General features: G+C 38.2%; 3 protein-coding genes across 3 annotated transcripts; 2 read left to right on the forward strand and 1 right to left on the reverse strand.

The window, feature by feature from the left end:
- Positions 1-13,063: 13,063 nt before the first annotated feature.
- rps28 (ribosomal protein S28) lies at positions 13,064-15,400 on the reverse strand. Its single transcript, XM_046409487.1, has 4 exons — positions 15,288-15,400; positions 14,961-15,008; positions 14,393-14,516; positions 13,064-13,187 (listed from the first exon to the last, which is right to left on the reverse strand). Exons 1-3 carry the CDS (start codon positions 15,372-15,374, stop codon positions 14,394-14,396), a joined length of 258 nt encoding a protein of 85 aa, XP_046265443.1. The 5' UTR covers positions 15,375-15,400; the 3' UTR covers positions 13,064-13,187; position 14,393.
- An 807-nt stretch (positions 15,401-16,207) lies between these two features.
- On the forward strand, positions 16,208-20,972 carry si:rp71-39b20.4 (potassium voltage-gated channel subfamily V member 2). Its single transcript, XM_046408825.1, has 4 exons — positions 16,208-16,979; positions 17,082-17,715; positions 18,455-18,580; positions 20,492-20,972. Exons 1-4 carry the CDS (start codon positions 16,456-16,458, stop codon positions 20,807-20,809), a joined length of 1,602 nt encoding a protein of 533 aa, XP_046264781.1. The 5' UTR covers positions 16,208-16,455; the 3' UTR covers positions 20,810-20,972.
- A 3,469-nt stretch (positions 20,973-24,441) lies between these two features.
- Positions 24,442-25,604, forward strand: insl3 (insulin-like 3 (Leydig cell)). Its single transcript, XM_046408776.1, has 2 exons — positions 24,442-24,740; positions 25,072-25,604. Exons 1-2 carry the CDS (start codon positions 24,548-24,550, stop codon positions 25,272-25,274), a joined length of 396 nt encoding a protein of 131 aa, XP_046264732.1. The 5' UTR covers positions 24,442-24,547; the 3' UTR covers positions 25,275-25,604.
- Positions 25,605-26,844: the final 1,240 nt, after the last annotated feature.

The following is a 26,844-nucleotide window of genomic DNA, read 5'->3' on the forward strand; positions in this document are numbered from 1 at the left end:
GGTAGCAGAGGCAAGATTTATGCTTTCTGATAGGGTTGTGGTCAGGACGGTCCAGTGTGTAATGTTTAAGGTACATATTTGTTTTTCAAAGCCTGAGTTATAGGCACTTCTTTTTGTCTTTTACAGTACGAAGAGCACCGTTGTAACTGGTAACATTAACGACTCTGTTCCCAAGAGTCCCAGTAATACCAGAACCCTGAAACTGGAATGCAGAAAACATAAATTATTAATGGCACCGGCGTTTCTGCTGTTAACGTAAAAAATGTCACTGATAAATCAGTTTCACTCAGAAAGAGACAGGTTTTTGCTGCATGAATTTCTTTCTGGCCCTGGATAAAGTGAATGGATGGAATTTCTTTTTTTTTCATATTGAAACAAATGACTTAATAACATAATCCATGATTTAAGAGCACCATTTTACAGAAGAAACATAATAAGACCGCAGTGTCAAATCAGACAGACAAACCTGCTGACAGATACACACGTCATGATGAGTACACACTCACACACCACACAGACGTGCAGAGGAAAACGTTTACCTCGCAAAAGTTTTGCAGTTCCCTTTCTACGGTATAGCATGTTGAGAACAAGCAGACAGATAGGTGAAACACACTACTGCCTCCCAGTGGTGCAAAGTGAGAGCATGTCATATATGTTGAGGCTTGACCCCTGCCCCTTCATCCAGTGACGCTCCTTTGGAAGATCTGAATGCTGTCAAGGTGCAGCAACTACAGTTCAGTTCATCAGCTTCATCAGTTCAGGACTGATGAAGCTGCTTGGATTAGCAGTGAAACGTCTTCAAGTCAGTCTTCACAAGTCCAGATGCCTTGCTTTAACTCTTTGAGTGAATATGACCTGGATGGCTGAGAATCTGTTGGATAGATTTAAGTGTAACAATTTACACTTTACAAACTGACCACCTGGTAAAATCTTCAACTGAAAAGTAACTAAAACTGTCAGATAAACATAGTGGACTACAAAGTTGAATATTTGCCTCTGAGATATAGTGGAATATCAGTAGAAAGTGGCAGAACAAGGAAATACTCACATAAAGCACAAATGCCTCAAAATTGCACTTAATTACAATACTTGAGTATATAACTCAGTTATTTTCTGTCACTGCCCTTCGCTGTCTCTTATTGCCCCAGGGACTGCATAATGACTGAAATGTGGCACCAAAGCTAATGAAAACTGCAGTTTTTCTTCAGCTGACCAGAGGGACGAGGTGTAATTCATTTCACTGCAACTGGGCCTGAGCAGGGAATGCAGGCTGAGAGGATATAAGAGATTTCCTGTGAGGACTCTTGACATGCTGTCCAGGAATGGTTCTCATTTTGGAGCAGCATGTAAGACACTCCTTCAGTTCCCACACGTATGTCTGACTTTTTCTTTTTTATGAAGCCAAACTTTTAAATGTCTGCCTATGCTTTGCTTTTGTAACATCCTGCAAACGTTGCACCAACTGAAATGTTAACATGAGGAACATGTAGCAGTTTAACTTCTCACTGAGGTCAAAAACTTAGTGACATAAGTTACATAAGATGGAAGAATTTGTCCTCCAGTACTCTGTTTGTGCAGCTGATTTTAATTAATACATATACACACTTCATTTGTGCACGCATCTTTCACGCTGAGATGCACACATGCACAAACACAATATCGTTTCCTTTCGAATGCATAACATCTCTTGCTCAGATTGCACATGAACAGACATATGTTACATGACACAGATTAATATGTTTTTGTTATTGCTTCTGCTTGATATGTTCTCTATTTGTGTGCCATGAGATACTTTTACTTTTCAGACAGGTCGTAAGGAATGGACTCCTGCTGATGGACGACCCATTTACATCATCACCTCCCCAGATGCTGTATGCTTTTTCCTCAGTTCTTTTACTACCCATGGACTAAATGAGCATTCCAGCTGGCAGGAAGCAGAGAAGTACAGAATGTACACTTATCCCAATTTGGAAAATGTAAATACGTACAGACTGTGGCTGACCTCAGCAGCTGTATATACTGTCAGTTCTTCATGGAGCTGGAAATCCACACTCATTTACTATATTTTTATTTTTACACTGAGCACACAAATTGCTCCCAGTGCACAATTGCAAACAGTATTAAACTTGATCTTCAGGCAAAATGCAATAACATTCAAGAAAATTGTCCTTTTAGTGAGTACATTTTAATATCAGGACAGTTAGGAGGCAGATTGCACTGAAAACCTGAGTCATTTTTGCCATCTAGCCTTGATCTTTCTTTTCTTTCAGACTTGAAATCCAGAGCTGCAAAACCTCTGTAACACAAAGTACCAGTTTGATCTACTAAGTCTGTTTCTCTTGCAGGATACCATGGAAACTGATGACAGAACAGACTGCACTGAAGAACAAGTGAGTTTAACATTTTGGCAAATACACTTACATGATTTCTTTGTTCTTAATTGACAAATTGGGTGGTACTGATCTTATAACCAAACTCTCAGCAAGAAAGACTAGTTTGACATTTTGTGAAATAGATTCATTTGCTGTCTTTCCATCAGTTACAAGAGGAAATCAATGACATCATATTGTATATGTTCGAGGTAGCAGCCCCTTAGTGTACAGACTGGAAACAGGGAGAAACTGCTAGCCTGGGGTTGTACAAAGGCAAAAGAAAATCTTAATCTCATTAATACATTATATCTCATTAAATCTGTTCAAAACACAGACTTTAAAACAAGCAGGCTAGCTGTTTCTGCTGTTGCCAGTCTTTACGGTGAGCTATCTATCTCCTGCCTGGTATTGATCTTGGCGAGTCATAAACACAAATTTGTGATATATTGTATTGTATTATTGTATTGTGCTGTACATAGAAATGCCAAATATAGACCTGCAGGTTCTTCACATCCACAATATTCAGTTTGTCTAACTATTGTCAAGGAAGTGATCATGTGTATTTCCCAAAATGCTGAGGTATTTCTTCATGCTTTGGTGAGAGTATGAAAAGTATGAAGTATAAAGTGTGAAGGGCATATAAAGCATGACATAAAGACTACCCTGATTTTCTCCACAGGTAAAAACATTTGCCTGTCAGCACCTGTAAATCCCACCAACATGTTATATCTTGTTTATTTATTCTGTACAGAAACCGATGTGCTCAGATGACACAGTGCAGTTTTATCTTTGCCTGCCAAACTCATAACAAACCCATGTAAAATTGCCCATAAAACCACAACACAACAAGATATAATTTGTTAATTAGTGAGCTTCAGGAGTGCTGGCAGGCAGATTTTGTTTCCTTTGGAAGGAGGGCGTTACCCCTTTTCCAGTCACATACCAAGCTAACTATCTGTAGCCTCACAGTTAATGGAGTTAATCATCTTATCTAACAGTCGGTAAGAAAATGAACAAGCAGATTTCTCAAAATGTCACAGTTGTTATCTTTAAGATTTCAAATCCTGGTTGATTAGGTATTCATCTGCAGGTCATCATCTAACAGCTCACTGCGGCTGCTCCTTCATGTTACATTAGTCAATGCAACATGTTACTATGACTATTTGTAGAAACATTTTTGTGTTTAAATGGTAAGCCCTCTGACACTACATTTCACACTATTTTTCCTGTGACTATTTTATAATAAAAGTCAGCTCATATATCGCCAGTTAAATACACTGTACTGTATGTAAGTGTATGTGATTTATGCTGCTAGTTATCTCTCAGTCAAAACAAAACAAAACAAAAGATGTGAAGTACCTCGATATCATGTGAGTTGCTGTCTTTATTGTTAAACAACCACCTCTGTTGATAACAATGAGACGTGACTTTTAAAGTTTTATTCACATTATGTTTAGTCACATTGACCGACTTGCTCACTTTCTGAGTTATAGCCACAGCTGATTGAATGAAATGCACTGTTACCTTTTGGTAAATTTAGTAAGTTATGATTTTCTCTGGTTTCAACATTATTCTAAACATTTGGGATAATCTAAGTAATCAAAACAACAAAATATATAACAAAGGTCTTCTAATAAAGGACATTTTAGTGCAGAATTATTACATGTTGTATCTTTAAATGTTTTTGATGTGAAGCTACACCTGTAGGAAAAGTTTGGTTTGCATTAGCAATGCTGAATGTTGTCAAAGTCATTCGTTTAATAATGTATGTAAATATTACAATACTTTCATCAGTTGGCTCTCAGCTCAGTCACCATTGTGTTACCTCATCCAGCAACAGATAGAGGCATAATAGTTATTTATTTATATGAAAATCTTCAAGAGTATTATTTTGAAATATTCCTTTGACACTAATAATTACATACTATAAAATACTGAATTACCAACAACATCAAATGCAAAGGTTTATGTATATCATGAGGAACCTTGCTATAAAATAGCTACAGTTTGCTCTGGAAAAAAAAAATCCCTCAGGAGACTAAAACAAGTTACCAAGGACAAGGATGCATTCCGTGGTACTTGCAGTAGCTGTAAAAAACTGAATCCCATATTTACATTGTCTGGAGATTCTGCTTGAATGGGGCAGCTGTGGGTGCTAAATGAGCTCTCCAGAACCCGTCTTAAACATTTCATGGACCCAAAGTCTCAGATGTGATAAGCAGTAGCTGTTTAGTCTCCACAGAGTTTCAGATAATGCATATTTCCCTTGTTTGTCTCAAAAAACAGCTCCTTGGTGGTGTGTACTCAAGTTATCAAGCATGATTCCCATGAACTAATTGGCCTCCTGTGAAACATTCAGTCATGCATATTGTGTTTATCCCAGAGTAAGGAGCACTCAAGGTCACTTGGTGTAGTTACTGATCACAATGATACTAATTCATTAGCCCATTCATTTAATCAACAGGAGTGGAGGTGGAGGCAGGTCAGCTGGAGGAGACACTCAAACTGAAGAGGGATCTAACTGTGATGGGGCCTGTTCTGGGAAAAATGTGGGTAACTGGCAGACAGCCTCTTACTGTCAAGTGCTAAACAGCTGGTGGTTTGAAGAAGGGAAAGGAAAGTCTTGAATTACAAAGTGTTCTTCCAGAACTGTAGGGGTTTTGACCTGTACCACAGCTGTGGAGTCTTTTATACTGACATTTCTGTAGAAATTATATACCCTTCTGTTCTAAAAGAACAATAAACTGTTTGGAAACCACTCACTCTCTGGACGTCCTGTCGTGAAACATACATTGTCAAAAAGCTTTTGTACTACAGAGTCAGTTTAAAGTCCTGGCGCTACTATTTCTTAGCTTCATTTATTTAAAGGAATACATTTCTTTCTTGCTGAGAGTTTGTTTAGATGACTCATAACCACCTTCACATTTGTACATTAAATAAGCTACTTCAAGCAGCTGGTTACCTTAGCTGAGCAGTCAGAGAGGGAAGCAGCTAGTGTAGCTCTGTCCAAACAAACTCTGCCTACTAGAAACTCTGAAGCTTATTAATTAACACATTATATCTTAGTTGTATAAACTGTCCAAAAACTGAAGTGTAAAAATAACACATTGTCTGCATCTGCCAACCTCTTGATAAAACCCCCATAAAACTGTTTGTGATGCCATAACATTTCTTTTTTGCTCTTTGGTTCTCCGGCACAGCTATTAACCCTGGCTTCCCGTGTTTTAACTTAGTGGAATCAGTCTTTTCTTTTAACTATCTGCAGGATAGCAACTAATGTATTTCCCCAAATGTCAAACAATTCTCAGTGTTACCTTCAGTGAACAGTCTTCTGAGACAGTATCTGAGACTACTAGAACTAGAGTTTGACATGGAGTTTTTGAAGAGGAAAAGCTTCAGAGTTATCAGATGTCACATTTAGTTAATGACTTCTGACCATCTGTTTTCTGTTTTGTCTCTAATGACTGCATTGATCCATGTGTGATCCATAAGTTGATCTCAAATCCTTGAATCCTAATTGAAACCGAGTGACCTCACAATGTTTTGGATGCACTAGCAGGCTAGAAAGCCTTATTTTTTCGAGGGTTTGAATTAACCAGGAGCAGTCTTGTGATTACAGCCATTACTTCAGCACATGTAGCAATTTTAGTTTAACTAAAATGACCTGTTGGAAAATGCAAAATGTCAGACTAAAGATGTGTTATTTATCATAACAAAAATGAACTTCCATCGTTTGTCCCACTGACTCACTGGGTAGATGTTTGAACAATGACCTAAATGACAGGTCAAAGCAAACTTTCATATCTTAAAAGTAACCTGACGTGGAATGTAGGCTGTAAACTGAAATAGTTCTCCAGGGTCGTATTATAAAACCAGAGTGTAACCCTGCAACGTGTTCTTTAAGATTTTAGCATATGCTCTTGACTTCTGTATCTCATATTATCCTTATATTCACGGCGGCACAATCTGTCCCATTCTTTGGCTGAGAAAACAAACCTGAACACCCAAATGCAACATTTAATCCAGATAACATTTTTGAGGTGTTTAAGTAATACATTTTAGACAATGATTACACTGTAAACAGTGCAACAGTTATGCAGTATTTCAAAAAAAGTCTTTGTAGAGTGTGCTTGAATTATTGGTAACGTTTCTCAATCACTAACATCTGACTCACATGGCATTACTAAACTTTGTGGCAGATTTCTGTTGATGCATCATTAATGGAAATTAGCACAATATTAATGTTTAACACCGCATTAAGAGAATACTCCAACATTTTGGGCGATATGCCTATTTTGCTTTCTTTCTGAGAGCTGGATGGAATTTTTTAGTATTTCAAGTAAACATGAAGCTGCTGGCTAGCTTAGCATAGCATAAAGACCAGGAACAGGGGCTAGCCTGGCTCTGTCTGAAGGTCACAGAATCCACATTTGAGCACTTCTGAAGCTAACTAGTAAGCACATTATATCTTGTTTTGTCTGTTCAAAAACTGAAGAGTATTGTGAAGCGTAACAGCAGGCTAGCTATAACTCGCCCAAATTCCAGTCTTTGTTTTTAAGATAAGCTAACTGGCTGCTGCCTGTAGTTTCATATTTAATAGACAGATTTGAGAATGCTACTTTAGGGCCATGTTAAGGAGGAAACTGATCACACTAAGAGTCCTAAGTAACACCTGTCAACTGCCAGCAAGTAATCTTTCTCTCAGGTGAAGTTTAGCCTGAAGCTACATTATAAAATCACAGGTCTCATGTATCACGGCCATAAAACACAAGTCTGTTCACCTCATGTTTGCTCACAGTGCCACAAATGCACCTCTAGCTCTGGAACAATGCCCGTTTGTGTTATTGCAGCCGGTGTTTTGTGCCAGTATTCATATCAGTCCAGGGCACAGAGTCCACAAAGCCTTGTTTTTACAGTGTTTACTTTAGTACATGTACTACAAAGCTTCAAAACAGCTCTTTCTCTAACCCCTCCTCAATATGTCTGATTATCATCAACAGGCAAGCATCTGACACAGTGTCTCAATCTGTGCACCTGCTGTTTGTGCTGTGACATTGCTGTGCAGGGAATTGTGGGAGAACATATTTTACAAGTCGCATGCATCGTGGGGGATGAAACCTTCAACAAATAAACAGATGGCTTGTTTTTTTGACCTTCACACCATGAAGTCTCCCCCTTTTGCTCTTTCACTTAACATAAGAGTGAATCAAGAATGTCCAAGCTGTGCTTGTCTTTTAATTGTGATCCCTCAAGCTGCCTCATTTTACTCTTTGGTTTTTGTAGTCATTTTTTTGTTTCTGCAACACGTTGCTCTTGCTCACAACAATATGCAAGGGTTGATGCTTATGCCTACATTTTAAGCTGTTTGTTTCAAAATGTACCTGTTTCCAGGCCCTATGTGTTATTTGAGCATCATGATGATATTGTGTTATTTCCTGTACAGCAGTGAACTAAAGCACTGTACTTTTGCAAACAAGTAAATATAATGAACATGTTTTAAGTGAGAGATGTGCCATGCATGCCTTTAATCTTTCATTTCAGTGTTTTCTGCTTTCAAAAGCTCCTCTTATTGCTGTAAGCTGTGAAGATTTGGCTTGCTCTCCTGCAGCCTAATTAGACCCCACCTTCTACAATCAATGGCAGGAAACAAGAATAATCTATAGAGAGGAAGGGTGAACTAAAGTTCAGTGTTCAGAGGGTCTGAAGGGGGACAGAGAGGGTAAAAAAGTTTGTGAGACCTGATGCAAAGAGACTGTGAGAAAGAGGAGGATCGAAACCAACAGAGGCCAGAAAAAGCAAGAGGCAGGGAATGTCTTCTAGTTACCTCTGGAGTGATTGTCTTTGCCATCCCCTCTGTGTCTTTTGGGCCCCATTTGGAAATCTGGGAGCTGTATTTCGGGTCCTAGTTGGATTCAGAGTGTGTAAATCAGAGGCCTCTCCCCCTCTGGATGGCCCATGACCTCCCTGGTGCACATCCTGTTAAACAGCATGGGAGAACTGAAGCCCACAGCCTCCCACCAAGTTCCTTCAGTTCCAGCAAACCCTCTCAAACCAATATGACAAGATGATCTCCAGTGTGCACTTGTGTCATTGTACGTCATTGCATGTCACAGGGATCTTAATCTGTGCAGAATTTAGGAAAAACTTTCCATGACCAAATGTAAATTTTAATATTTAATTCATACAGATCTGGTTGGTACAAATTTCAAAAATGCACTACTGAATTGTTTCCTGCTTGTATATGTGTACATGAATATGTATAGAAATATAGGTATATAGATTTTATTCATGTTTATTCTATTCTTAATTAAATCTGATGACCTGTTAACATGTTTTATATATGCGGCACAAAGGGAGCTACAAACTTTCATTTCAAATAAATTACACAAATCTTGATTTACTCAATTATTGTACTTTTGAGTACAGTTATGAGGTATCTGTACTTAATTTGAGCATGCCCGTTCCGTGCTACTTCATATTTCTGCTCTGCAACATTTCACAGGTAAATGTTGTACTTTTCACTCTACTACTGTACATTTATTTGACAGCTACAGTTATAGTCATTTTATGGTTAAACAATGACATTCAGAAGATCAATTTATAAAATCTAATAATAAGAAAACACTACCAACACTTTATCAATATTTGGATTGACTTGGGTAGACTTTGGATCCAGGATTTTTACTTGTACTTTTAGATTGTGGTATCGTTACTTTACTTGAACCTAGAATTAATTGGAATCAGTCACTGCCTGCACACAGAAAGACCGACAGACATGTCCACTGCTTGTGTTTTCTCTTGGCTGAGTTAGACCTTGGTGGCATGCAGACAAACAGGGAGTGGCCTTGGAAGGATGTGTTTCCAACCTGATATGTTTATGCTCCAGATAGAGAAAGAGAGAGAGACAGGGAAGATGGTAAACACGTGCCACCTGTAAGTCTACATGTGCGGGTGAGGCTTAGAGAGGTGTTGAATGATGATGACAGGGTAGGGTAAGATGACACTAAGTTGTTTTCTAAGCACGGAGCTGTTGTTGCCTGTGAAATGGGCTGAAAAACTTACTTGGAATCTTGTTTTCCATCATTTTCTCTCCTCACATTTTACTGTGTCTGTTTGGTCAAAATGCAGTCAGAGGAGGAGAATAATAGTCATATTCAGACTGCAGGATCTGTAAGTCTGTTTTCTGCTTTGCCTCTGGGTGCAGCATGTCGAGCACAAAGTGCTGGGTAACTTGTTCACTTGTTTATGCTCCCAGGAGACACTGGAGATGCACTTTGCCGCAGATGAATGCCAGTATGTGGGCTGTTTTCTGTAAAATAAATGCTGTTTATCCATAATTATACCCTTTTCCTAGATTTGTATAATAACGATATAATATATAATGAGGTCTTACATAATAAGATCAGAAAGTGTTGTTTTTGTTTCTGTCTCCCTTTCTGGCTCACTGATTTTGACTGTCAAGTACCAGCATGCTCTTCTTGCTTTTGCATGTCTTGCTTTACTGTAATAAATAGCTAAGGATTAATTTGTGGCTTGGTGTCAGTTTCCAACTTTGGTCTCACATTGCTTGTTGATTGTTTCCTGGTAAAAGCTGGAGTAAAGCATATAAGCTTCAGGAACTGCAGTTGCAACACTATGTCCAGTGGCATGTGTATTTGTGATGGTAAATAACCTGCACTATGTTGAAAAATGGATACACCTGCATTGCTTTTGGCACTGATATGCAGAAGTATTAATTGCACTCATTCTGTAAGTCTGTTATTCACAATGAAGAAACACTTCCAAATGATTGTATCTTTCTGGCTTTGGGAACGGTGGCTGAGAGAGCACAACTTCCTGTGACTTAAGGAAACACATGCAAATACACAAAACAGAAAAGAAGAAGAAGTATTAGCATTTGTAGCTAATCTAATCCAATCTGAATTCAGATGCACTGCATACCCAAAACAGCCAGTGTATCTTTGAAATGTGTCTTTTCAATTTTTGTAAACTAACTTGCTGTACAACACCTTTGATAGTATTTGCAAAAGTTTACATCCAAAAATAATGACTTCAAAATGCTGCTAATCAAATACATGAGCAAACAAATCCGAGCACTGTTAATACAAGTTTCAGTGTGTCCAGTACTGATTTCACATCACATTAATTTTACAGCTACATTAATCACTTTTCTCTACTAGCAGGTCAATACACAGCTCTGTGTAAAGTAGGTCAAAGTAAGTATGGAAAATGTAAGGTCATTAAACCTACAGTATAAATACAGCAGCTATAGAGCCTCATTGCAAGCATAACTCAAACTGACCTGCTTTCCTGTTCAAACAGTCTCTGAGTTCCTTCATGAACCTCAAGCTGGAATTTAGCCAAATATCTTCATGTTGAAAAACAACACAGTCACCTTGACCCGACCAGAAATACCGCTTGGCACTGCATAATATTAACTAAGGTATTGACTAGACACCTAGAAGATACTTTGTGCAATGCTATACATCCAGATCAGGTTGGATTTATGAGAGAAACAGATTGCTTCTCTTGAATTTTGCAAATTAGGAAAGGAGAGGAGAATATAAGACCAGAGGAGAGGAAGAGAGTGCTGGAGAAGTTAAGACAAGAGGAAAAAATGGGAGGAGAGCAGAGCGAAAGCCACTGCTGCGCACCCAAGTTTACTTTGAGTTAGCTAAACCTCGGCCACAACATCCAGACTTGTCTTCATGTGTCAGCACACTGCTGTTTATATGATTATGGTTAGTGTTGTGCTTTACACCCTAATGTCTGCCTCGACATACAATGAAACAAGAAAAGGTAAAGAAGAAGAAGAAACAGATCATTGTTATACAGTACACTATTTGGGTGGTGGAACACAAATTGTTCCTTTATGCTGATGACATTTAGCTCCTATATTATTAGATTTATTTGAAATCTATTTTAAAATTCAGGTAGCCTATTGCATATATTGAGAACTTGTATCTGGAAATAATTACTCCACTACACTTTAGGTGGACATACGCAGAAATATTATACCATGGAGTAAAACTTAAAACAGGTCTTATCAGTATGATGCAATTACTACAAAATGCTAAAACAAATTTTAATACATAGAATAATTTATAATAGAAACATATACATTTGAGTGAAGTAATGTGGAAGAATAAGCATTATTTAAGTTGTATTTGCACTTCATTTTAATTTTATCTCAATAATGATTCCAGTAAATCCTCCTCCTGGCAATTTCAGAACAGTTTAAGCAAGAGATTTTTTCGTGGAATGAACTAACATATACATTTTGGGGCAACGGCATAACCAAATGTGTAAGTATATGAATTATCATTTAAAATAGTAATGAAGTTAATTTAACGTTGGAAAAATGGAAATGATCAGTCAATCAATTTGCGTGGAAACGGACAGAAAATGAGCTTGCTGCCCCCTTTGGGCCAACTGAGGTATTGTTACATCAAGGCACACCTGACACGAGGACTGAGCATCTTAAAAAGACATTGGCAAAAGCTCATAAGATTTTATCTCAATATATGCAAGGATATTATTCAGTGTGGATTTTGGCTTAACGGGCAAAAGGGAAGTTAGAAGTAGGAGCTGGAAAAGCACGATGAACAATCAGTTTTAGGATTTTTAAGATGCAGCAAACATTGGTGCAAACGGACAACTTGTGACTCACATAAAACATGCATGAGAATGTCTTATTTCTTCAGGATTAGAAAGAACTGTCACAGAGTTTGATGCTGAAGTCATGAATCCATTCAGCCAACAGAAAAGTGCTTTCAGACAAGTTGTTTTCTCACACAACTTGTGAACAATGGCAGATACATGTCTGAAGTTAAGAAACGCCACCTTTAACAGCCCTGTTGTAATTATCCTGACATTTGTTGGATTTTTATCATCCACAAGACTGAACAATGTCGGTGATTTATCAATAATAATAACAATAATAAATATACTGAATGTACATGAAATCTGTCATAAGAGTTAGAACCTAAAACCTTTTAGCATAGCATGTGTACAGCAGCCCTGAGAAGCTGGATTTCACCAATGTTTTCACTCACTCATGAGAAAACAAACTCCCATTGCTCTGTAATATATTAGGGGAAAAAATCGTCTGTATATATAATATACTGTACTTTCAACCTCTGTGCTAAATTTTGTTTGAGAATAAAATATTCTTATATATTACCAAACTGAGATGCAAAAGGGCTGTGAAACGGTTCCTTAGTCGCACAGTTCATCTAAATAGCTGTTCATCCATATTTAACAAGACTGAAACAAGACTTGAATGTCAAGTCTTCTTACGAGTGATGCTGCCCTCTGCTGCACAGCATGTAAATGACAGAGGATGAACCTGGTGGTAAAAACATCTTTTTTTTTTATAGATGTGGACATACTAAATCATCATCAATCTAAGATACCTGTGCAAAAACTAATTCATAAATGCTAAAATTAACTGATTGTTGATACTTTCAAGCAATCATTAACAATCACTTGAGCTCTCGATTAGGCCCAAAGCAGTGCGTTTGTTGAAACAGGCTGATGTCTCTTATCCTCAATTGGCAATTACATGTACACATCTGTGTGCATTCAGGTTACCACTACACCTTGACCACAACTGACAAATAGGTGACATGAATTTGCCGGAGTGGGGAAAACAGTTCACATCTAGTAAGCAATAAAACAGGGACATTCACTCATCTTTATAAGCAAATTTATTTCAAAACATCCGAAAAAGTGAGGTGCTGGCCATCCCAAGTCACATCGATGGTGTGTTCTGCTCCACGGAGTTGAGTTCACACCTCACAGGATCAGCAGGCACTGTGAAGAGAAGAAATCAGTCACAGACATGCCTCTGAAAACACCCAGATTTAACTGATTCCCTCCACATAAACAGGATACTAGCAGAGAACAGGAGCACAGGTTCTTATTCCAGGTAAAAGATTAGCAGATTTTAAAGTAATGTTGTTAATCAAAAAGTGATTCTCTGACTTGGTTAATTTGACCCAATACTGCTACCAGTCCCTGCATTCACCTGCTGGACAAGCAGTAAATGAATCCATCATGGGAGAAAGGAGTACAGTCCTGATGTCTGAGACAGAAAAGCTAAGCTATGTGATGGGGTCATTTTCATTACCAATTCATTTGTTAGTTACTTTCAACATCAATAAATAATATTTCCTGACAATAAATAAAACGTCAAGAAATTAAAAATGCTCAACACAATTTCAGAGAGCCCAAACAGAGGTACTGACTGTTATCCAACCAACAGTCCAAAATCCAAAGACTCATTTATCATCAACAAATAAATGCTGCATTTAGGACAGAATAGGCAAATGTTTAGATAGTTTTGAAATGAGTGATCAGTTATGAAAACAGCTGACAATTTTCTTTTGAACGTCTAATCAGTTCATCTAATAATTGTTGGGTAAAAAAGAAAAAAACAACTACTTAATAAAACTTGAAATACAAACCTTTTTACAAAGCAATTCAACATTCTCTGAAATAAGCACACGTGAGAAGCTGAATGTACAGTTTTATTTATTTTTAAAAGATACTGACAAAAAGCTCTAGCTTCAATTCTATAGTAACTATAAATGCCACAGCAGTGTTTTAGTATTCAACTATATCTAAAGATGTTGTACCGAGTTGTATTGTAAAATGCTGCCATCTACATTAGACAGACATCCAGCAGAACACTGGAAACACATTTCAATGCACTGCATCAAAACACTGCTTTTAGTCTCAAATTAGATTTTAATATTATGCTTGGGTTAAAGTTGCTTCAGGTAACAGACCATACACACTGTGATACTTTGTCTTGAAGTCCACTACTGCCAGATGAAATGCCACTAATTATTTATCATCTTTTAGTCTTTAGATTGTATCTTTTTCTATTATGATACAGGACATTACCAGTATTCAATTTGACATTTTCAAATTGCTGTAGGTAGGGATCTCTGATAAACTTGTGTCAACTATTAGTAATCATTGCTAACAGACACAGCTGGTTTATGCTCCCTTACCCTATCGCAGCCTCCTGGCTTCTCTTTCAGACTCCAGAAGTGTCAGCACATCTCCTTCTCTGACTGGGCCCTTCACGTTCCTGATGATGGAGCGGTTGCTGTCGTCCATGAACTCAACACGGACCTGACAAGACGAAATAATACAAGTGTAAAGTAATTAAGTGAAGCCTTAAACATGTTAGTGGGTATGGGGTGACATAGTTCGTGACTACTGTGAAATTCGCACAGGTACTAACTGAGAATAGTACAAGTTCAAATTAAGCCACGAATAAGCATGCTGAATTGTATAGCAATCAAATTTTATAGTTAAAATAAATAACAGCTTGAGCCCTGAAGCAGAGCTCACCTTCAACTGTACACGTTTATGTTCCAAAGGGGAAATTTGTTACAGATCCAGGTGAAACAACAAACGCCGATATAAAGTTAAGACACAAAACCATAAATCGTTAATCTAATCGTTTAACTCTCCTCATTTCTGAGGTATTTGGTACACCAAAACCAAAGATGGGATCAAAAACAACTCGTGTAAAATGCTAACTTAACCGAGACAGTATTCTCATGAGCATACCTGTGTACACTGCCCCTGGGAACCAGTTCTTCCGAGCACCTTGGTGACCTGAAAAAGACCCAAATATAATTTGGATTGAGAAAAGAGACTTTGTTAAATAAACATCGCCACAACAGTCTACAACAGGCTAGTAGTAAATTAGCTAGCAGACAGAAGCATGGATGGGCCTCCATGATGGAAGCACGAAAGTCGACGTCTCGGACGTTGAATTGAGCATAAAACTAGAAGTAGCTTCAATGTTTTAGAACCGTATGAGATATTAGTTGTTATTATAGCAGTCTATCCATCAAGATATGCTTATTTTTGCCAAATTAGATATTTTCTTACTCTGGCGAGCTTGATCGGCTGCACGCGGCTGGCGTCCATGTTGTCAGGGTAGACCGGAAAGGAAGTCACGTGGTGCACGACAGACATATATTGTAACTGTAATTCTTTTTTCTTTTTACATTTTACATTATTATTTTAACTAAAACTAAATTATAAAAACATTCATAAAGACAAATCATAAAAATAAACAAATTACATTTTCTTTTAAAAATTTCATTTTATATTCCCACTTCCTTTTCCGCCAAATGGACAATACCATTCACATAAACTTTCATGGGTAGAATAGGGCCGTACCATTAATCACTGGTTCCATCCTTGTAACTTCCCACTGAAGAATAATAACCCCTACTGATTAACCCCTATTATGTACATATATGCAAGGAATTATTAATTACCTACGGCCCACTGAACACATTAATACTAGTAATTTCCACTTATTTGATCAGGACCTCTGCAATACAGACCATAAAAATCCGAGTATGTTACCTTGTGCATCGCGATAATAGATGCAGTGATGCAGTCATCACAGAATGCATATTTATTTTTGACATAGCATACATATATTATTAACATATGTGTTATATATATATAACATCATCATAAGATGCCTGATTATCAGTTTATAAGACATAGAAAACAAGAGAAACATTTATACCAAACATTGTATTCTGGGGATTTAAAAGAGAAATCCAAGCTTATTTTTACTGTTCAGACAAAGTTCAGACAGACTATGGTTGGAGCTAGTCAGTGTAATGCACCTGCAGCATTCCTCTACAAGAAAGCTCTCCATAGGCTTGTTAGCAATGCAATACCATCTCACATCACTCTCTCTGTCTTTCCTCCTCTCTGAGAACTCAAAGTCTTAAATTACAACACTAATCCTTGTGAACAGTATTTTTAACTTGCCTTTAGACAGAAAGGACAGCAATAGGATTAGAGAATCAGTAAAGAGGCTGAATCCCTAACTCATGCAGTTGATCTTCTTGCAAACTGAGAGACAAGCACGATAGCTCTCTCTTTATCTTTATTTAAAACTGGTATTACTTTTTATAGGACAGTATTCAGCATAAATGGAGATCTTGTGGAATACTGTTACTGTTTTTCATTGACTTGATCTGAATTTGGCACTACATTCTTTTGTTTGTTTTTCTTCAAAGGAGCTGCCACAATGGAGGCTATGAAGCCTAAACTGAAAGTGCTAAAAAAGCGGCGTTCCAGTCTTTTTGCGACGATAAAACGGGAGGTCAGTTTTTCACAAAGCACTGAAGAGCAGGAATGTGAATTCCCTTTTTCTCAGGACAGCTCTGTGAAACCGTGGACATCCATGGACAACCTTGACACTCCTGATGACAAGAAAATTGAAAAAGAGGCACCAAACCCAAGGCAATCAAACATTGTGAATCTCAATGTGGGTGGAAAAGTGTTTCACATCCCGAAGCATTTGGTTCTCCAACACCCAAAAACCAGGATTGGAGTCCTCGCCCTCTGCAACGATCCGGTCAAGCGTCTGACGCTCTGTGACGATTACAATGTTCAGAACAACGAATTCTTTTTTGACCGAGACCCTATGTTTTTCCACTACATCTTCCACTTTTATTGTAGTAAGGTCCTTTGGGTTATGGATAGTCTCTGCCCTGTTAACTTTGAGGAAGAGATGTCATTCTGGGGGTTGAAACTGAAGGACTCTCCAAGGTGTGTTTAGCTTGGTCTATTGCTGTTTGTGTATTTAAGCTTGATTCTGAAAAGTAACTCCTGTAAGAATAGCAAATAAATTAACTTTATTCTTCTTCTCAGGTGCTGTCGCATTCTGTTTGAGGAGAAACTTGATGACATCAGAGACCAACTGAAGGTCAACCAGGAGCTGATTGATGAGATTAAGCCTCACCAAGATGACGAGGGATACAAGACCATGTTTCTTGGACACTATCGCAAGAGTCTCTGGGACTTGATGGAGAATCCTTACTCTTCACTGTCAGCCAAAGCTTTTGCTGTGTTTTCCAGTCTATTTGTGCTTATCTCTATTGTTGCCATGACACTCAATACAGTACAAGAACTCAGGCGGTACAAACTTGCTGACAGAACCTACATGGAGTGGATAGAGATTTCCTCCATCCTTTTCTTCACCTTAGAGTACTTTTTGCGGCTACTAACCACATCCAACATCAAACATTTTGTGAAGAGTGCCCTTAACTTTGTTGATATGGTGGCTGTTATGCCCTACTTCGTCCAGATAATTTTTGAGGTATTTGTTATGGATTCAGAAGACATGGGTGCAAAGGAAGATTTGAAAACCATGGCGAGGGTCAGTAAAGTCAGCAAGGTGCTCAAGGTTATCAAGCTGATGCGTATCTTCCGTATCTTGAAGCTTGCCCGTCATTCCACAGGCATGAGAGCTTTCGGTTTCACCATCCGACAGTGCTCTGAGCAGGTACGTAGAAAAATCAAACAAGACAAATCTAATAGGCACACAAAATGCATTGTTTGGACAGCTTTAACTGAAATAGGACTTAATAGCATAAATAAAACAGAGTGCATGTAACTTCCATATGAGCTGGTCACTTGCAGTGTTCAACCCACAGGGAATTTGTATGCTCCTTTTTCAGTCCTGTAAGTAGAGGTATCTTGGTTTAGTCTCACTGCTGTCATCAGAGTTGTTCCCAGATGCAGCAGACAGTTGTTTCCAGTGAGACAGCTCAACTCACTTTTCACATCACCAGAGTTTTTTGAGACCAAAACAGGGCTAAAAGGGAGTGATGGACTTAAATCTGTCAGGTGGCCAAAAATATGATTACAAATTAATGGGAATGTCTTGTCTATGATCCATCTTCACCTCCAATCTCCAATTGGGCATTTTGCAGACAGGTTTACTTTAACATTCAAGATAATAAAATGGTAGTGCCTCTTTTGCAGCTTGTTTCCCACTACCCAGAGTGGCCAAAAATAATCAATTACAGGTCAAACTGCAGGTTAAATGTATATACTGGCCAAGTGCTAGCCTGGGATGTAAATTAATTTATAGAAACTTTTAACATGGTAGGAATACAACAAAATACTTGTAATAATATGTAGATATTCAAACTAAACTTATCATGCCATCTGATGGATGGTCATAGATTTATGAATATACCGATTGACTTATTGATATGCACTCTTCTGTTGTTCCTCAGGTGTGTTGTCTGTTTCTGTTCATTGCCATGGGCATCTTCACCTTTTCTGCTCTGATGCACTCTGTGGAGGTAGATCAGCCTGGGACACCATTCAGCAGCATACCAGATGCCTGGTGGTGGGCTGCGGTGAGTACGACAAATTTCAAAGTCCACTTCAGTAAAATTACTAGTTCTGGATTTATTTTTAATCACACTACATTGAATTAGGGCTCTAGTTTTATGACAAAACGTAAGTGTTTTTAACTCTGCTGCAGATTGAGGGTTTTTGGTGACTTTGCCTTGATTTTGGCTCAATCCAAACAGTGTAAAATTAGTTTTTTCCTTTCCATTTTCATTGATTGATGGAGATGTCATGAATCAAACAGCGGTGAGATCAAGAAAGGATGGATAATTAAGTTAAACAAAAGTCAAACCAAAGTACAACCTGTGCAACGCTGTATATTAATATGTTACCAGGTAACACCTCAATTTCCATCATTATTAGCGGGACAAAGAATGGCACACAGCATTTAGAGGATTTGATCAGCTCTTATTTCTGCCTCTTGGATTCTTCCGGATCAATTAGCTCGGTTATGTAGCTTACTAAGCTGTTCCTCTTGACTGTGCTGAAGAGACAGAGTAGAAGCTCCATAGGGGGAAGTGTCAGTATGATCAAGCAGTCGTCAAGGATTAGGCCCACTGGAATCTGTGCTACCTGCCTCGTCAGACCCAGACAGAAGTATGCCACACAAGGCAGAGTGATGCCTTGTGCCTTAACCAAGCAATGAAGCCATGATGAGATCATACTTGAAGACAAATCTCTTTTGCGATAGAATGGTTGGGAACTTTGATACAAACCTCTGAAAAAAGGGAAAATAATTATGAAACCTAATACCATGCTGAGTGAAATGGTTTGTGGTCTTGACAGATATGAAGAACTGGCTGCTGAGGTCCACCAAACTGTCCTGTGGTTAAGCACCAACCTCTGAGCTTGAGTTCTTCTTTGAAAGTAAAATGGTAACCAAATGTGCCATAAACGTCCAAAGCTAATTATTTTAAGGATCCGACACTATTAATGCACTTTAGAGATGATAGTAGGCATATTTTTTAACATTTCAGACAGCACAGGGCTTGCTGTTTTCCCCGATTTCTAGTCTTTATGCCAAGATAAGCTAACCAATTGCTGGCTCTGTCTTTATATGTAACAGGCAGACATGAATGTATTACTGATACTGATATTATTTTCACGCAACTCAGCAACAAACAGGATAAACACTTATTTCCCAAAATGTATAACTATTGCAATTATTGACAAAAGTGAAACTGCCAAAATATTGAAGTCCTGTAAACAGTACAAGTTTTAATCTGGAATTACAGTCTAAAGCTCATTCTGACTATAAAAGAAACTGCATGAGATTTAATTTTAGTTTTGCAACTGACCATAGAACAAGAGGGTGCAGTATATTTAACGAACTGGCCATGTGTTTGGTTTAGTATGCACTGTGCAGAAATCAAAGTCTCCATATCCACTTTGGATTCTGTTTCTTCTTCTAGCCTTTTACATGGTAAATTACAGTAAGGACTCATTCCCTCTGAAATTTGCTGCCTTGTTCAGTATAGTGGTAATAAAACTAATAACTCAAATTTTGCTTCATTTGTTTTGATATACTGGAGTACTTGTAAATCATCTCTGTGTTCTCTAGCACTCTCATTTGTTTTTTTATTTATCTGGTGGCAGCTGTTAACTTATATGTGTCTAATCCCCTCTAATACTGTGTAATGCGTCTCATTTGTGGCCAGACATAGTGATTGCATTCGAGAGATTGAAAGTGTTGCAGCTGCAGTGCATTCCTGGAGTTTTACTTGATCCTGTTTATTGTCAGTACAGAATTTTTTTTAAACACTCTACTTTCAAGAACTCATGACTACGGGGCATTTTGGGCCTGGGTGAAAGGCACTATGTGAATGAGACCTCCCTCTCTCGAACAAAAATGCGAGAACTCCAAGTATTTCACTTTAACATATGCACAGGCTGACTTTACTCTCTTCATCCTACAGGTGAGCATCTCTACAGTTGGCTATGGAGACGTCGTCCCCATCTCCTATCTTGGCCGCTGTGTGGCATTTGGCTGCATCTCTTTTGGCATCATCCTCAATGGCATGCCCATTTCTATTCTGTTCAACAAGTTTTCCGACTACTACGCCAAACTGAAGGAACAGGAGTACAGTGTATCAAACACGGAGCGTACCTTCCAGCTCAGAAAACGTCTGAGGCGTAAATTTAACAAGTGCTGTGAACCCCAGCCAGAAGACTCTGATGATGAGATACATTATCGGCCCAACGTGAGGCACACTGTCCACGAGAGTGAAGATTGAGCGAAGCTGCCAACTTGCAACCTCACTAACCTTGAATGGCCTTATCACCTATGGGTCTGAAAATTGTAAGACCCCCATCTGCCTCCAACTCTGAACTTATGTGATTTCAGATGAACAATATAAGGGAGGAAATGGAGGCAGCAGCAAGTTGAGATAAGCTTTAAGCCTCACCTTTACAATGCAAGTTGTTTGCATGCTTTGGTTGGTTGCTCCTCAGCGAAATGAATAAGATACTCCCACTGGACAGCTTGTTATCTGTATCTAAAAATGGCACCAGGCTGCATCTAATTCAGCTGAAATAGATTTTTGACACAAGGAAGTCAAGTAGTAACATTACAAATAAAATAATGTTACACTTTAATCACTTTAAAGGGAACTTGATGATTGTGAGGAATTGTCTTCATTGGAAGTGCTATTAATGAACTATTCTGGACAACTACATGGCTTCTTATATTACATTCTTCATACTCCAGGCAAAAGACAGTGTAACTTCAATTTCAGTCTTTTGTATTACTTTTGGCAAGTACCAACCACTTTCTTTTTTTATAGTTAAGAAATACAAATAAACAAGCAATGAAAACCCAACTGATTTATGTGCACCTGAGAAAAAACATCATCAGTGCAATGCTTTTCCGTGTGCCATAGTTCATATGTCAGTAAAGTGGTATTCCTGTGCAAAGGACACTTCAGTCACTCAACAAGCTCTTGATTGTGCCCAAGTGGGAGGAGAAGCTCAGCAGGGGGTGTGTCCGCAGCAATCAAGAGCATGAGTGTAATTTTGTTGTCAAGGATTACCGGGATTTGCACTTGCGCCTTCTGCTTGGTCAGACAAGGGCAAAAGTCAATCATGTCCTGTGCTATTTTGGTGGCACAGAGAAACTAATCAGGTGCACGCAATCAGGTCTCATTTCAGTTCTCACAGACTATTCTCATGGAGGATATTTCAACAATTTTACATTTTGCATGTTTCTCATATACTGTACTATACTTTTTTTCATGCTCACTAGTTGCACACAGGCAAAAGTGCTTATAATAGTAATCCTGCATGATGGGTATTTGGCACGATTTCTGGAAGTGAGAACTGAGAGCCATGTTCTTGTCCTCTAGAGGAAGATCAAGTGTGGCCCCAGTCGTGTTGTCAAAACCGCCCTTGCACTGTGCTGCTGGCAGTTTCTAGCTCCCTTGGATAAAATCATTAAACCGATTCCTGTTATGGGCAGCAGCTCTCTAAAGACCAGAGATCCCTTATATCATAAGTAAATGTATTATCGCCTCTCAAACAAACTTAAAGTAGGAGCCTTGGCTCCCACTCCCACAGATTTGCCCAGGACAGTTCAATTTAGTGCACTGGTTTTAAACAAAAAGGAGAGATTTTAAAGGTAGGGAAAACAAGATATTTATTTAGACATAATCAGTTCCAGCCCCCACACCCCCTCATCAGCTGTACTAATGATGTGTTGTGCCTCTGGAAAAAAAAATCAAAAAACAAAACACAAAAAACTCTGAAACTTCTGAATCACAGAAACACATCCTTGTGATGTATTTAGAAACATAACCATAAACATAATTAGAGGCAGTATTTTTTGTCTTCATTGAAGAGTCATTGGTATTGCTAATGCTTCTTTGCTTTTGTTTGGCTTTTCTGCAAATCCAAAAATACTTGTTGAATTTATTCATCAGTGACATTGATATTTTCAACTTGGGTTTACATTTTTTCTGAATGTAGCTGAAGGTTTTAAAGGTTTTCACTGCTGAGTCACCACGTAAAATCTGGGTATTTTACAACTCGTATGCATGAATGTGTGTAACTGTATGAATATGATAAAAAAAAAAACTGCATTACTGAAAAAATGAAAGCAACAGGTGAAAAAGAAGGACACTTTTTGACATGTATTTCATTTTGTGGAGATGAATCTCTTACTCGCTGGCTGTAAAAAATGACCTTTACTATGTACAAATATTGTAAACTGTGTCACTATGTTTCTTTCTTGAGCATAAAAGCAAAAAATGACAAAAAAAAATATTGCAGGCTGGAAACCATGTAAATCACACATTATATTAAAATGTATGCTTATTGTAATACCCTTCGAAAGTGAAAAAAGGAGATTTCTCTATTATTCTTAGAACTTTTGTGCTATCATAACCATCCCAATAATCTACATTTCCTTTAAATATAAAGTAGATGTCCACGTCTATTAGCAGACACTTGCCTCATTTGCCTGAGGGACGATGTTGCCTGTCTAATAGTATTAGAGGATAAGGTGAATTGGAGGGAAGCCAGTGCTTTGGCAGTGTTGTCAGCATCAGTTAGAACTACTGAGATATTCTGGCTGTCGTAGGTGACTCAGACAGGGAAATCAGGATCGGTAAGACAGACAGACAGACAGACAGATACACAAACAATGTTTAAGAAGTGATAAAACTCATCTTATCTGTTTATTCTCAGTTTCATTCTGTTTTGGTCACCACAAACTCCTGAGAGAAATACTGTACCTGGCTCTGTAACTGCTAATGATCTAATATGTTCACCAGCGAGCTTTATCTTCCATTTAGTGCTGGGCTGGCAGCAGAACTGAAAATGCCTGCCTGCTGTTGTTGCAAACAAGGTTGATGAGGGCATTGAGGTTGAACCAAAACTGTGAAGTTCACACAAGACACAATAATGAACTGAAAGATGCTAAACTGCTAGATGCGCCATCTGTGGAGCTGCCATTTGTTCCATTGTTTGTACATGAAATGTCACTTAGAGCAGCTTTAAATTTGATATGTTGACATCGATAAAAACACATCAAACTTGGAAACTTAAAAGACAGATGTTTCCTTTTACTCCAAAAAAGGTATGTTTCATTTTGCATTATTGATTACGGTGGGTGTGATGGTCCAAACAAACAACATTCTGGAGAACCAGTTAACCAAAGCAAAACCACAACGGCAATCACCTTTAATATTTTTGTGTTGGAAACCTGAAGCAGACATCTCTGGCATGATTTCATAACTGCAATATGGCCTGGGGTGACCTTGTGTGAATAGCTGCGTCAGTATCCTTCACATCTGTGTATCAGTGGCGTTCTGTTCCTATTAGCTCCCATCCATCAAAATGTGTCGCGATAAGATGCAAAAGTGGCTCATATTCAAGTTCACTGTAATAACATGAATTATGATGTTTTGTCAATGTCCAAACAATCATATTAATTCTGTAAGCAAATCATGAGTTCAGAGGTGTCCATAAAAAACCTTGGTAAGATCTGTTAGCTTAGCTTTATTTTTTAACCTCTCAGTGATGGACCAGACTCAGACTTCTGTTGTATTTCAAAGATCTGTATGACATTTTGTCTCAGTGGCCATATTAATAATGATAATCCATCCATTCATCCATCCATCCAAAAATAATTCACAAATAAATTCTCGCCTCTAGTGTTTTTAAGGCTGAGCCCTTAGGTTGGTATCAGATCATGTTTTATGGTCAACAAGCATTTCGGCCTTGAGAGGATTTTACATCAGTCTCTCAATGAGCTCTAGATCAGGACATGCTTTTCCTTCATCAAGGCTGAACACATCTTTTAGAAGAATCCATGGCCTCAGCATTTTTGAAACCACCTCTACGGGTAAGACACATCCACTATATAAAGCCCCTCAAGTGCGCCTCATAAGTCACCGCACATCCTTACTGCTCCACACGCCCCAAACCCTTGCCTTTATTCTCCACTGACCAACTGAAGAGCAATAACACATCATAGCATGTCTGCTGCTAAGTGCTTGGTGTCTCTGATGGTGGTGCTGGTGGCCACAGTGTGTGTGGCTCATGCCCAGGAGAGGATTAAGATGTGTGGAAGAGAGCTGATACGTCTGGCCGTCTCATCCTGTGGCAACTCTCGGCTGAAGAGAAGCATCCAGGATGTGGAACTGTGGCAGCAGCAGTACACTTCTCACCGTAAGTACTTTATGTCAGATTGTCAGTCATCAAATTGATGGAGAGCCACGGCTTTGTTAAACCTTCAGGATTGAGGAGAGATTTGGGATATTTTACATTTTAAACATTTAGAGTGAGATTTCAGATATTATTTTTTCATAGCTGATACGTAATAGCTTCTTAAAATTATATAAATTTATTATGTATTTTTCAGCTGACAAAAAGCATAACATAGTTGTTTTGTTTTTTTGGGTAGTTGTATCTTGTATCACTGAGTTAACTCCATAATGGTGTAATCCATTTCTTCCCCTTTGGAGTTTCATAAGAACTTTGGTCAATGTGTTCTGCACAGCGGACCAGGACGCCCACACAGAGCAGCACCAGGCTACAGAGGCAGTCCATGTTGCTCCAGAGGCTGACAGGGAGAAGGATGTCCTCTCCTTGGCTCCTCACTGGTACCCTGTGCCCCCTCGGATTAGACGAGCTTCTGGAAGAATATCTGATATTTGCTGTGAGAAAGGATGCAGCATGAAAGAGCTGATTCAGTTTTGCTAAATGTGACTCCCCACTTATCATCATATGATAAAATACCATCTCAAAATGTTGTGATCTGCTGTTTACTAGGTTGCCTAATCCTTGATGAAGAATGATTTTGCATTATTTCCAGTGATGCAGCATTCTGGAAAACGCTACTCAGTCTTTATAGATACTTGATTATACAGTATTTAATAAATTATTTACTATGCCACACTGTAGGACAAAATATAAAATCACAATGTACACATTTTATTTTGTATTAATGTAATTTATTTTCTTTGCATCACTTTAGAAAAAGTTTCTATGCAGCTCTCAAACTGCACTGTAATAAAGCTTTTGATGACGAAGGTTCATTGGTTATCTTATCTTTAATAACTCTGATTTTTTTTGTGTGTTTTGTGTTAAAACCAGTGCAAGGTCACAATATTGCAGCCCAATTTATTCAGAATAACAACATCAAATGGATACAAATTTAGCTGAGAGAAAGAAACTTGTAGATGGAAAATAAAAATCTAATTTGAAGATGTAGAGACAGAGATATTCTGACATTTCAGTCTTCAGGTTAATTCTAAAAACTCTGGATACATTTCTCATAATGCAACTCAATAGCATCTTTCATTAGATATTCTCTTGCCACAGAAGAATTTATTAAATTTGTTTGCACAGGGTGAGTAATACTCCCTGTGACAAGTAAACTGAACTTCATGTGTGATATTGTTGCAGTGCCCCTTTAATGATTTCAGTGATTACTGTCCTTTTACTGTTCTGTAACTTGTGTCATATGGAAGTTAAACAAAAGTTATTAAAGTCAACCTTTATTTGGTTAGATGGTGAGAGATGAGACTGAACTCTTTCTTTCAAGGGATGACTGTCCAAAATATTGTGTAACAAACCAGTGCAAAATAATTTAAATGATTTGAGCTGAAGGGTTTTATTTTCTTTTTTCACACACTGTCTTCTTAGATGATGTTTTAAATAATGATCACAACGTGTTGGCCAGTGTTGGCTGCAAATCATTCATCATCATCTGTCATTAGTTAATTTCACAGGTGTAGATGAGATCATTTGATACCGATACCTGCTGTCTGAATAGCTGGCAACACCAATCAGCACTCAGTTCTTAATAATCTTAAGATCAGCTGTATTTTGACACTGTTAATTGGTATAGTTAAACCTGCACAGAAATTAACCTTGAAATTGCAAGAGAGTCAATAAAACTAGATTACATTTTGAAGCGCAGACACAAGAAGGTACACACATATAAGCTATAAGACCCACTCCCGAGTGCTGCGACAGTGTGAGTGCAGTTTACAACACTGGTGCTCTCTCTGATAGGGCTAAATCGGATTGAGGCCATTGGGCAAGCCATTCAGCTCCATAATAACAGAAATAATCTCTGTTACATGCCCAGTTTCTCACACTGAGTGTATAATTCTCTCAACGGATAATCAAATGTGGTGCTGATTATCTGCCACTCTGTACTGCAGTCTTCTCTAAGCGACTCTTAATAGCAAATGAAATCAGCCTGCAGAGACTGATTGGTTAATTGGTTTTATTTGTCAGGGATGGATTGTGTTGTAAGTACGCT

This window comes from Scatophagus argus, chromosome 13, assembly GCF_020382885.2.
Source record: "Scatophagus argus isolate fScaArg1 chromosome 13, fScaArg1.pri, whole genome shotgun sequence".
Taxonomy (NCBI): Eukaryota; Metazoa; Chordata; class Actinopteri; family Scatophagidae; genus Scatophagus; species Scatophagus argus.